This window comes from Eulemur rufifrons, chromosome 15, assembly GCF_041146395.1.
Source record: "Eulemur rufifrons isolate Redbay chromosome 15, OSU_ERuf_1, whole genome shotgun sequence".
Classification (NCBI taxonomy): Eukaryota; Metazoa; Chordata; class Mammalia; order Primates; family Lemuridae; genus Eulemur; species Eulemur rufifrons.
The window spans coordinates 31,458,157-31,472,503 of NC_090997.1; the positions used below are offsets into that span (position 1 = coordinate 31,458,157).

General features: G+C 31.8%; 1 protein-coding gene across 1 annotated transcript in view; it reads right to left on the reverse strand.

The window, feature by feature from the left end:
• The window catches only part of LMBRD1 (LMBR1 domain containing 1), a 106,699-nt gene that overhangs the window by 40,433 nt on the left and 51,919 nt on the right, over window positions 1-14,347 (reverse strand). Inside the window, exons 8-9 of the mRNA XM_069487961.1 lie at window positions 13,753-13,878; window positions 9,473-9,625 (exon numbers count right to left, since the gene is read on the reverse strand). Of these exons, the coding sequence (XP_069344062.1) occupies window positions 9,473-9,625; window positions 13,753-13,878 (279 nt within the window). The remainder of the gene's footprint in view (window positions 1-9,472; window positions 9,626-13,752; window positions 13,879-14,347) is intronic.

Genomic DNA, 14,347 nt, shown 5'->3' on the forward strand with positions numbered 1-14,347 from the left:
CCAAATTTTATATTTGACCCAAGGATTTTGGCTAAGGAATTTTGAACCTATATTATTGTCACAAATTGAATGTTTGTGGCCCCTTCAAAATTCTTATGTTGAAGCCCTAACTCCCAATGTGATGCTTTTGGAGATGGGGCCTTTGGGAGGTAATTAGATTAGATGAAGTTACGATGATGAGGTCTTGATGATGGAATTAGTATCCTTATAAGAAGCAGAGATACCAGAGCTCACTTGCTCTCAGCCACATAGACACAGCAAGGCAGCAGCAATGTGCATGCCAGGAAGAGGGAGCTCCCCAAGAACTAAATCTGCCAGCAACTTGATCTTAAACTTTCCAGCTTCCAGAACTGTGAGAAATAAATGTCTGTTGTTTAAGCCACCTTGTCTATGGAATTTTTCTTTTGTAGCAGCCCAAGCTAAGACAAATATACTGAACATAATCTGTTAAATGCATAAGTAGAAAAAAAACAAGAGAGACAGAAAACAGTTTGGTTGGATTTCAATAATCTGGTGAGAAAGTATATAGACAAACATACATGTGAAATGGTAAGGCAAGCTTGAATAAACAAAGGGGATGCAAGGGAGACAGGAAATGTCAGAAGTTGGGGTACAGGCCTCAATACAGAAAAAAGTACACTGTCAAGGGTAGAAGGGCACATTTAAAAACAACTAGAATTTAAAATTGAGAACAAAGCTTGGCTAAAAATATTAAAAGGTAAGTTGCATTTCTAACCATTAGTTCCCAGTTGAACTTGTCAGCGGTAACTACCATTAATAGTTTCCTATGAATCCCTCCAGTAGTGGTATAACGCTGATCTGGGTGTGAGTATCCACCATACACAACATTTGCAACCTGGACATTAGTTTTAATTAAAATACAACACATCTTAATCAAAACTTTAAATGTTTGTTCAAGATTTGATTTCTTTTTATAGAAATACACACAGTTTCCATTCAGGTTAGTGGCTGTACACTACCCTATTTTTAATACTGTGGCAACAATTCATTAAGCCACTCTCCTACTGATGGACACTGATTGTTTTCACTATGTGATTATCAGAAGCAACAGTGTAACTAAAAAAAAAGATTTTTAAAAATTTCATAGACTTTATTTTTTAGAACATTTTTAGGTTTACAGAAAAATTAAGGCAACAGTTATAGAAGTTCTTATATATCCTTCTTCCCTACACAGTTTCCTCTATCATTAACATCTTGCATTAGTGTGGAACATTTGTGACAACTGATAAAACAATACTGATGCATTAAATAAAGTCCACAGTTTACATTCAGGTTCATTCTTTGTATTGTACAGTTGTATGAGTTTTCAAAAATGGTAATGTCATGTATTCACCAGTAGGGAATCATACAGAATAGTTTCACTGGCTTAAAATCTTATTTATCCTACCCTACCTCACCCCAAACTCCTGACAGCCACTGACCTTTTTATTGTTTCTATAGTTTTTCCTTTTCCAGAATATCATACTGTTGGAATCATATAGTATGTCAACTTTCCAGACTGGCTTCTTTTGCTTAGCAATATATATTTAAGATTTCCTCTAGTTCTATTTATAAATTGATAGCTCATTTAATCACTGAATAATAGCACATTGTATAGATGTAGAACAGCTTATTTATCCATCCATTTACTAAAAGACATCTTTGTTGCTTCCAAATTTTAGAAATTATACATAAAGCTGCTATAAACATCCATGTACAAGTTTTTGTGTGGACATAACTTTTCAACCCAATTGAGTAAATAGCTAGGACTACAATTTCCAGATCCTGCAGAATGACTATGTTTAGCTTTGTAAGAAAATGCCAAATTGTCTTCCAAAATGGCAGTACTATTTTGCATTCCGATAAGCAATGAATGAGTTCCTGTTGCTTTATATCTTTGCTAGCATTTGGTACTGTCAGATTTTCTTTTGAAAGTTTAGCCATTCTAATAGATGTGAAGTGGTATCTCATTATTGTTTTAACTTGCAATTCCTAATGACATATAATGTTGAGTATCTTTCGTACGCTTATTTGCCATCTGTGTATTTTCTTTTATAGAGTGTCTCTTTAGAACTTTCGGTCTATTTTTTAATTAGATTGCTTGTTTTTTTATTGATGAGTTTTAAGAATTCTTTGTATATTTCGCAGACAAGTCCTTTATCAGATACGCCTTCTGCAAATACTTTCTCCCAATCTGTTGCTTGTCTTATCATTCTCTTAACAGTGTCTTTCACAGAGCAGAAGTTTTTAATATTAATAAAGTCCAACTTAAGTTTTTTCTTTCAAGCATAGTGCTTTTGGTGTTGCATTTCAAAACTCACTGCCAAACCTAAAGTCATGTAGATTTTTCTTCTGTTGTTTTCTGGAACTTTTATAGTTCTGTATTTTACAGTTAGATGTAAAATCTATTTTGAGTTAATTTTCATGAAAGGTGTAAGGTCTATGCCTAGATTCACATTTTTGCATATAGATATCCAATTGTCACACCATTTGTTGAAAGTTGCAAACATTCTCATTTTGATTTGTCAATGTAATATCACTTAGATCTTGATCATGGTTATAATTTTCCCTATTATCTATTAGAAGCAATTTATGTAGTTCAATATTATCTTGATGAAAAAGATTTTTATAAAACTTGACATTGAAGAAAGAAGATAGGTAAGAATAGAGTCAAAATTCTGGGAGGTAGGGTAGGGGAGACCTAATAAAAGTTAAGACTTTAAATATTTTTAATTTTGATGTAATATTAGACATATGCAAAAACAGTACAAAGAATTCTAGTACATCCTTTACCCAGATTCTTCAAATGTTAACATTTTACCTTGCTTTACCATTTTCTCTTTTTATATGTAACTGAACTATTTAAGTTACAGATAAAATACTTACCTACGTCTTAAAAACAAAGATATCTTTCACATAATCACAGTTCAGGAAATTAATATTGATCAACATTATTATAAAATACAAAGGCAATAGTCTAATTTCAATTGTTCCACTAATGTCCTTTATAGAAGAAAAAATATTTTTCTAATCCAAAATACTATCTAGGATCACACACTGCTTATGTCTCTTTACTATCCGATAGTATTGAACAAATTCTAATTGCTTTGTCACATTTTGAAGAGTCAAGGGCAGTCATTTTGTAGAATGTTCTTCAATTTGCATTGTCTATTTTCTCATGATTATATTCAATTATGTTTTGGAAGAAATGACAGAGAAGCCATTCTGGTTATTAAGTCCCTCTGAATGCATTATATCAGGTGGCACAGTCACATTTATTTGCCCCGTTACTGATGAGCTTAACTTGGATCATGCAGTTAACCTGGTTTCAGGAAGGTCTCTTCACTGTAAAATTACTATTTTCCCCTTGCAATTAGTATGTTTTGTAGCGAGATACTTTGAGAATATGCAAAATCCTGTTCTAACCAAACTTTTACTTTCTAATTTTAGTATCCACTGACACCTCTTGCCAGAAACAATATGTAGTCCTTGCCGAATGTTGATCTTCTAATTCTGTCATTTCTCCTATATTTATCTGTTGGAATTCTACCATAGGGAAGAGCTTTCCCTTCTCTACCATTTATATATTTATTTACATCAATATAGATTCATAGATTCTTATTTTATTCAATGAGTTATCATCTATTACTATCATTATTTTGATAGTTAACTGGTCACAGATTTAGGCAGTAGGAACCCCTACAAGCTGATTCCTTTTATTATGCCCTCACTATTCTCTGAGCACTTCTTGTTTTCTGGCATAAGATGTTCCAAGCTTATCATGTATTTTCCCACCCACAGTCCTAGAATCAGCCACTTCTCCAAGCAGCCCTGGTTCTTTTTGATGAAGTTAGCTAGTGGTCTATTAATTAAAACATAAATTATTAGTAGTACTAAATTAATACTGTATTTTCAATCCATGGTTTTTTTTTTGTTTTTTTTTTTTTTTTGAGACAGAGTCTCACTCTGTTGCCCAGGCTGGAGTGAGTGCCATGGTGTCAGCCTAGCTCACAGCAACCTCAAACTCCTGAGCTCAAGCGATCCTCCTGTCTCAGCCTCCCGAGTAGCTGGGACTACAGGCATGCACCACCATGCCCGGCTAATTTTTTCTATATATATTTTTAGCTGTCCATATAATTTCTTTCTATTTTTAGTAGAGATGGGGTCTCGCTCTTGCTCAGGCTGGTCTCGAACTCCTGAGCTCAAACGATCCGCCCACCTCGGCCTCCCAGAGTGCTAGGATTACAGGCATGAGCCACCGCGCCCAGCCCAAAATCCACGGTTTGTTGAATCCACTGATGCCGAACCTCTGGATATGGAAGGATGACTGTAATTGTCTTTTTCCTCTCCTGACCTCGTTATTTTCTGCTTTTATCTTTATTTTATTTCTTGTGCTTTCTTTTGGTTTCTTTTGTCCTTTTGCTATCTTTTTGGGCTTGGAATTTAGTGCTTGGACTTATATCTGTTTGGACTTCCATTTTTATTGATAAGTGTGTTTCAGGCTATCAATTTATCTGATCACTCTTTTTTTAATGTATCCCATAGTTTCTAATGTTTCCATTATTAATTTAGAAATAATTTAGAAATGCTGTAATTTTTATTTTCCCTTTCCTTTCAACTCAAGAATTGCTGCATATAAGGTTAATTTCTAAGTGAGGTGTGTTAGTTTATTTTGTTATAATTTCTACCAGGGAATGGGGAATTATTGTTTAACAGATACATTGTTTCTGTTTGAAAAAGATCAAGAAATGGATAGCGGTGGTAGCTGTACAACATTGTGAATGTACTTAATGTCATTGAATGTACACCTAAAAGTAGTTACAATCATAAATTTTATGATATATATATTTACTACTATAAAAAATCTAAAACATATTCAATATTATAAACATGAATTTATAACTTTCTAAATAAAAATAAGTATATATGATAATATCTCAAGTTACATTTAAAACCTAATGGATCTACCATATGTGCACGAGTGTTGATCAATTAGTTCCAATTTAATGGTGAGTACATGTGGTGTTTGTTTCTCAATTCTTGCAATATGTCATCTGGAAGAATGGTCTCCAGTTCCATACAGGTTGTTACAAAAGGTATCAGTTCACCATTTTTTATACATTGCACACTATCCGGGTGATGGGCACACTTATAACTTGACTCAAACTGAACAAAAACAATTCATGTAACCAAAGCATTAATACCCCTGTAATATTCTGGGGGAAAAAAACAAAAACAAACAAACAAAAAAAACCTAATGGATCTATAAGTTACCCAAGCTAATTAGTTGTACAAGCTCAAAGCATACCTCTCTGTCAGGAAAGAGTTTATTCAAGTATTTAATGAACATTAGACTATATACCTAGAAATGTGTTTGATATTATATATAAATGCTGTTTTAATAAGCCACTAACTTATTCTAATTAGATGCTTATTTTTATAATTATCTTCAAACAAAACCAATCTCCTTCCTTCAGTTTCATGGTAGTATTTAGGAAGTTGAAAAATTCTATATAGAGAACTGTAACAATAGCAGCTGCAATTTTTTGAGCTGTTTACATCAAAAGGCAGGGCACTGCACACATTATTTCATTTAATTCCCATAATAAAAATAAGTACATAACTCCATTTTACAAATGAGAAACCAAAGTTCACAAATTTGAAGTAAAGAGAGATTACATAGCTGGTGAGAAGCAGAGCAAGGACTCAAACCCAAGGGTACGTGACTGCAAAGCCCATGCTCTGAATCATATTTCTGAAATGAGGTGTGCATATCCTAGGGAATGCAAGGCAATGTGAAATCACAAGAACAACAGGCCATCTTCAAGGGGGGAGGGGTCTCTACTCTTTACAACAAAATTGTAAGATTGTTTGCATACGTCAAAATTTATACTTAATACATTTTATTAAAAACAAACATGGATTATAGCACAGAGTAAAAGGCAACACTAGCACAAAATTTTGAGACAGAACGTTTAACTTCACAGAAATTTTTTGTCAGGAACTTCTCAAAGGTCTTAAATCACCTTTAGCATATAGTGGGTAGTGCAGAATGGTGAGTCTAGATTGACTTGGATGCTAATGTTTAAGAAGCACTAAAAGAACATGTGACTTTCTATTTTTGAATTATATCCACTATAGACAAACACAAAAGTGATAAATAATAACTTTCATATCTCATTTAATGAAAAAAAGGAATGTTTATCTGTTCACATACATGTTAAACCCTCAATTATATAACAATCAATTTGTATCCCCAGAGATTTCCATCAGGCATGCATATTACCCTATTCTTAACTTAGGACCAGACAATAAAAAGATAGGTAAGAATTTAGATCAATATTGAGGAATGACACATTTATATAACAAAAGGAATAAATGATAAACTGATTGTACTGGAAGTTTCTACCAGTGAAATAAGGAAAGTAAAAAACTGGAAGTCTCACATTTGAAAGGAAGAAGTAAAACTGTCTTTTAGCGGTTGATATCATGTACATAAAAATTCCTAAGGAATCTACAATAAAGCTCCTAAAATTAGTAATTTAGACAGGTTGCAGGATGTAAGGTCAATGAACCAAAACAAATTTCTACATACTGGCAGCAAATATTGAAAATTGAAATTAAACAACATAATTTGCAAGAATATAAAAAAAGATAAATTTATCAAGATATTTACAAGATCTCTACACTAACCACTACAAAGCACTGCTGAGAGAAATTTAAGAAAATGTAAATAAATGTAAAGATATCATATTCATGAATTGGAAAATTCAATATTGTTAAGACATAGATTCTCCCCAAATTTGCCTATAGATTCAAAGTAATCCCAATGGATATCCCAGTGGGTGTTTTGTGAAATTATAAATCAATGTATAAAATTTATATGGAAATGCAAAGGATCTAGCATAGGCAAAACAATTTTGAAAAAGAAAAAAAAACCCTGAAGAATTTATACTATCTGATTTCATGACTGATTATAAAGCTATAGTAATCAAGTATTAGCATACAGACATATAGAGCAATGGAGGAGAAGACAGTGTCCAGAAATAGAACCACATATACACTATAATCAATTGATTTGACAAAGGTGCCAAGGAAATTCAAAGAACAAAGGATAGCCTTGACAAAAACTTTTTTTTTTTTTTTTTTTTTTGATGATGCCGGAACTGGATATCCATCCAGGAAATAAAATAAACCTTAACCCTTACGTCATACCATACCACAAAATTAACTTACAATGGACCACAAACCTAAAGATAAAAGTTAAATCTACAAAACTTTTAGAATAAAACATAAAAGAAAATGTTTGTTACCTTATGCTAGACAAACATTTCTGAGGGTACAAAAATACAGAACAAAAATAAATTTGAATTCATAAAAATGTAAGTAATACCTGTTTGAATAACAACGCTAAGAACACAAAAACATAAAGAAAACAAACTAAAAGCTAGGAGATAATTTTCACAATGCATGTATTAATACTTGATAATGTACTTGGCTCCAGAATATATTAATATAAAGAGTTCTTATAACTCACTCATAATAAAAAAAACCTAATTTAGAAAATGTCCAAAATATTCAAATACATATTTTACAGAAGATATACAAATAGCCAATAAGTATACAAAAAGATGTTCAATATCATTAGTCACCAGGGAAATGAAAAACAAAATCATGAGATACTACTTCATGTTCATCAGAATAACTCTTACAAACACTAAAAAAGAGTTGACAAGGATGTAAAGTAATTGGAAATTTCATGCTATTATGGAAATAAAAAATGGTGCAACAATTTTGGAAAAGACTTTGGCAGTTTCTTATAAACATGCATGAAACATTAGACCCAGAAATTCTACTCCTAGTTATTTACCCAAGAGAAATGGATAAAAGCACATATCTGCACAAAGAGTTGTACAAAAACATACATATCAGCATTACTATAGTCTCAAACTGGAAACAACCCAAATGTCCACTACTGTGTGAGTAGATGACCAAATTGTGATATAGACACATATTGGAATACTATTGAGCAATAAAACGGGATGGACCACCAGAAAAAAATGCAACAACATGAATAAAACTCACAAACATTGTTCCGTGCCCAAGAAGCCAAATATAAGACTGTACACTCTATGATTCCATTTATGTAAAATTCTAGAACACATAAAACTAAAGGTTTAACAACAGAAAGGCTATCAGTAGTTACCTGGGGTCTGAGCTCAAGGGCACAGGGGAGGGCACAATGTAGATTTTGGAGATGGTATGGATATTCTATCCACCTACATATTTTTATTTGGCAAAAACGATCTGTACACTTAATAAAGTTGATTTAAAAATCCTCCTAAATATATGTTCAGTGAAATGGGACAAAGCATGTTTAAAAGAAGGCAGCTGATGTTACGGAGTAGGTTATAAATATTTATAAGAAGCTATAAACAATTTAGGATTAAAATAAGGGTTGGAGAAGGTTTCGTCATACCTTTGGTAATATGAAGATAAGCCACCTTGGGAAAAAGGACTGGAGTGAGTCTTTAAAAAAGTTATTTTAACAGAAGGTTAAAAAAGTGATTACATAGAAAAACTAAGTGATTATAATACATTTTTGAAAACTCAAAGGAGGAGTTTTAAAGGGTGGGCACTCGGTGAGTGTATTTGCTTTCTAATTAAAAGAGACAGAAAAATCAGCACCAGAATTCAAACTGAGTCATCTTTGACAGGGTTCTCTGAAACATTTTTTTTTTTTTTTAAATTTAGCCAAAACCCACTTTCTAGCTTCATCCTGCCTAACTTCACTTCAAGTCAGTCTATTCACTGCACTTTCTGAATTACAACTGGCATTCTATTGTATATGAAGGTTTGGTGTATGATGTGCTCCCAGATACAGAATGAGTAAATTTGTAAGCCTATGTATGGCCAGCAGTTTTAGTTACTTTTGAGTCCGTGTCATACTATAATGACTTTAATTCAATCTAGCATTTAAGTTTAGGTATCGCAGTCCCAAGAATTTAAGGCAGGCAAACAATGGTTTCCAAAAAAAAAAAAAAAAAGAAAAGAATGGTTTTCCATCCCAAATAATACCTTTTTGTATACTTTGAGAGGCATCATCTAATGATAAAGCATATTCTATCACTTTAAGTTAGGGGTCTTGAGTTCTAATATGGGTCCCACATCTCCCTATTTATAGAAAAGACCAAACTTGCAAAATATGCAAGCAGCATATTACTTATCTATATTTTCATTTAAATTTCCCAACAACTCTGTTATAATACTTACATTACATATGAGTAAACAAAGCTCAGAAAAATTACTCACCTTGCCCAAATGACCAAACAAGAGAATTGTGATTCAAAACCAGATTACTTAAACTCCAAAATCCAAGATCTTAAATACCATGCTCCAATGCCTCAAAAGGAGAATTCAATCATACAGTTAGGAGAAGAATGATAGCATATTTTTTTAAAACTCCATTTACCTTCAGGGGACGCAAAGCACCACAAAATTTTGTCCACCAGCTGTTTTCAATGAATTCTAAATGTCTCTCTCTTTTCTTAAGTGTTCGTAACCTTTCTTCAAATTGTTTTAAGGCACGTTTATCCCTTGCTGGCAAAGGTCGACCATCTTTGCTCTGTAAAAGTAAAGAACAAAATCAAAGTTTTTTACCATTAAAGTCTTAATAAAGTATCCACCATATTTAGCAGATCAGACAACAAAACTTTTTTAGGTTGGACACTCCTTAGGCAAATTTACAAAGTGAAAAAAATTGACAACTGCGATGTGACAATAAACATAGCTAAACCAAGATCAGCATCAAAATGCGTATGTGTGTACATTTAATACTGTCTTCCTCTTCATCTGTTTTCCAAATATATGGTAAAGCTATATGGAGAGAGAAAAATATTTATAAAAAATATCTCACAAAAAAGGTGGTTGTTTATAAAAAGTGTTAATTACCATGTATTTTGTTCAGTTATTCTCCCTCCCCTCCAAACTCCTACCTCTTATTTCAATATATTTGGCCCTGCCTCCTCCCTCTGTTTAGTCAAGTAGTTGTGTTACCTGAACTTTTCAGGCTGATTTAAATACCAGCAGAGTGATGCAACACAAGTATAGGCGGCATGTAGAAGTTTTTAATAACAATTGCTAAGAATTGGCACATCCCTGTTTTCTAAGTACATTTGCAAATGAATCATGCTTTCTTTGGCCAACCTATCTGACAGATAATTTCCATCAATTTTCACATGATGCTTTTTGTAAACATATCTTTTTCATGATGAATCATGAAAAGAACAGTATCTTTTTCATGATGTATCACAGGTACACTTTCCTACTTGAACTCCCCTGACCCCAAATGTCTCCGATTGGGTACGATAACAAGACAACTGCTAAATACAAAAAAAGGTGACATACAAATAAATTTGTTTGCTTTTATTGTAAAGAACAAGAAAAATATTTACATAGGACTACATTTAAAAATGCAAAGATATTAGATATTAGAATGTCTTTAACAGCCCTATTAAGGATTAAATGAGTTCTTAGCAGATATATAGCATGTTGCTATCTGCATATTCTTGTGTAGCCTTAATTTGAAATCATAGATATAATGAAGATAATATCCATAGACCTTTTAATAAAAAGATTTACAATTTACAATTATAATAATCTCTTTACATATTTGTATCACCATGCTCTTCTAGAACCAACCATCCTCTTCCATACTTTAACTTACTGCTTCTCAAATTTTATCATGCATAAGAATCACCTGAAGTTTGTTAAACACAAATATCTAGGCTCTACCCCCAGAGAATATGATTTAGTAGATCTTCAGTGGGGCCTAGAATTCACATTTCTACCCAATTCCCAGGAGATGCTGATGCTACTGGCCCAGAGACCACACACTTTATGTGAACTGGACTGTAATTATCTTTACTCCTTTAAGTACGTTGGGTATTATCACACTACATCCCAGAAAAGGGAATTTACAGAAAGGTATTTTCTGAAGGTCAGAGGAATAAAATAAACACTCCCTTCTGGACGACAGATCCAGGCAATAATACTTCAAGTGTGTGGCATGAGAAGGGTTCAGCACTTTATATCTTAGCCATAACAATTTTTCTCAAAACTTCCATTATATTAATAACATCAAAAGGATACCAACAATGATGTAATTTTGTTTCAATGCTGGTTTTCACTATTTCAGAAACAAAAATTGGTAAACTAATTTAAGAATCCAAACCTAAGTTATCTACGTATTTGGTGAATGCTTCAGCACAATGAGGGATTAATGTCTATTCTGCACTGCCAATTGACTAAACTAATATAAGAATTTTGGTCAGAGAAACAAATACTAGGACGGAAACTCAGCAGTCAACAATCTATCTCATTTGAAATAAAAAATGCAATTATAAAGATTAAACTGTAGTTAAAGGGTTAAAAAAAGTAAAAGGTGAAAGCTTCCCTTCATACTGGCCTCAATTACCATACGACCACTCCCCTTTCCTATGGTTACCACTGGTAAGCAGGTCAATAATATCCTTCTACACATACTCCTATTTTTGAACATTTAGATTGTTTCCTTTTTTTTTTTTTTTTTATTTTTTTATTTTTAGTGAAAGCCACTGACAATGTGCCAAAAACATCCTTATATACCTGGGCACAAATGTGTACACATAATCCAATAGATTTCTAGAGGTGAACTGTGTGATTAAACTTTAATTATTAAAAGGTATGTGTGTGTATAGGCATATGTCACAACATTCAATTTTCTTTAAAAAGTTTTATATCTTATATTTCTACAAACAATATACCTATTTCCCAATTCCCATTAACACATGACACAAATAAACATTTTTAAAATTTCAAAGGATTAAAAAAAGTTGAGTTGTTCTAATTTTCACATTTTTGATTATTAAGGGTTATCAACTGTTCTGGTTTAGTACTGAAAGTCTCAGGTTCTGGAAAACCCCTCAGATCCCAGGTAAACTGAGATGCTTGTCAACCTATTGATTACTAAATAAATGAAGCATCATTTCATATTTTTACTGAATAGTTTAATAGCTCCTTCAGTGAGCTACCTATGTAAATCCTATGTTCAATATTTCTGTTTGTGTGTTGGTTGTCCTTTTTCTTACTGACTTAATGATGCTCTTTATATACCACCTGTATTGCAGATTTTTCCCATATTTTTGTTGGTCTTTAACTTTCTTTTTGGTGCTCTTTTTCAGTATACAAATTTTACAAACTAAAAATTTAAAACTCATCAATCCTCTCTTAATTAGCACCTCGCTTTTGTGTATCATTTGGAAATGTCCACACCAGGCTAAAATTTTATTTTCACCTTCTGCTAATGTTTTATAAATTTTATATTTGATTTGAATTCAGAATCCATATTTTATGGGTATGAGGCTTTTTGCACATTTCATTTTTTGTATTTTATAGATTATATTGAATTCACACCAAAACTTACAAAACACTGTCATCTCTATTATACTGAATCTTCTCAATTATGAACTGATGGCATTCTCCATTTATTTGTGTCTTCTATGTATTTCAGTAAAATTTATAATTTTCACCAGCAAGATCCTAACATTTCTTATTATTTTATAATTTGTGGCTACTGTGAATGAGATCATTTTCTATTAATATCATATCCTCCAACTAGTTAACAATTTTTATAAGTTTATATCTAGACACCTTGATGAATTCTTATTAATTCTGCTAATATGTCATTCGATTCTTTTAGATTCTCTTGGTAGATGATATCTGTAATTAACAAAGGTTGTATTCCCTTTTTTCTCCCCTCTCCGCAATGTTCATACCTAAATTCTTTCTTAGCTGACTAGGAGCTCCAGGAATATGCTAAAGAGTAGCAATGATACTGACATCACTGCCCTACATGTGACTTTAATGGGAAAGTTTCTATTTTTTCACTATTAACTATGATGCTCATTAGAAGCTTCCTTTGTTCAGTATTCTGTTCTAATTTGATAAGCATTTTTTAAATCATAACTACAAATTGACTTTTATCAAATACTCTTTGGCATACATTAAGATGCTAATATTTCACATTTAATTTCAATATATTATGCTACTTTAATATAGTTTCTCATGTATCATGTTTGTATTTCTGAGATAAACCTATCCTGATAATTATGAAATATTCTTTTATTACACATAGGTTTTGAAGTATTTTATTTATATTGAAATATTTGCTTGTACTTTACAAAAAGTATATGGTTTTCTTTTTTGTATGCTATCATTGTCTGGTTTCTTTATCAGGATCATGCTAGCTTAACAGAATAATTTAGAAAACTTGCCATTTTTTCCTATAATCTTTAGGTAAGATTTATCTGTTACTTGAAGGTGATAAAGGATGAAAAACTTTTATTGTATTTTTAGAAGCACATTTAATTGGTAATCTTTAGCTTATATAACTAGTACATAAAACTTAAACATAAGTAATATACTGAAATCTGATTTTACACATGGAACAAGGATACCTGAGAACTAGCAAGGTCTTAATCATATGTAAGAAGAACTTGTTTTTTATGTGTTAGAACACTGATAGAAATTCTCAAATTGCCAGTGAACTACATTATACAGAAGACACAATTTTAAAAATATGGACATGATTCTTAAAGGATAAGTAGCAAAAAATTCAAACAATGTAAAAAATAATGAGTTTGCCAATATCTAAGTCCTATAAGAAAGCAACTTAATTTCGTGTTTCCCAATTACAACAAAACACCAACTCACTTTTGATTTAATTGTTTGAATGTGTTGCTCCACTTCTTCAATGTCTTCAGTGTTTTCTAAACGTTCATAAGCAGTGCTTCTAGTGCCTTTTATCAGATTTAAAGGTAAAGCAGACATGCCATAGGCCTAAAAGAAATAAAATTATGATATGTTTTAGTAATACTATTGTAAACATATTATACACAATATTCAGGTAAAAAATGTTCTTTAAAGTAATAACTTAAGAGTCAGTAGTTGTGAAGGTATACATACAGTCACTGAAGAACATGGTATATGGCAGCTATTCTTCTGTTTATTTCACATTTACATATGTACAGTTACATTTATAACACTACCTATTCCTCAAAGAACAAGCTACAAAATTTAATGTAAATATGTATAATAATTTATCAAAGTAATAAACGACAACTTTAGGCTATTCAAAGGTTAAGATAGGGTGAATTAGTAAACAATTTACAAAATTGTTTTCTATTTAAAAAACAATTTTCACCAATTATATATGGTAAACCTTTAGTAAAACTTAAGTATTTTAATATATACATGGCATTCAATTAGCATACCAATTTATATACAGTTTATTTAAAATTTTAAATAT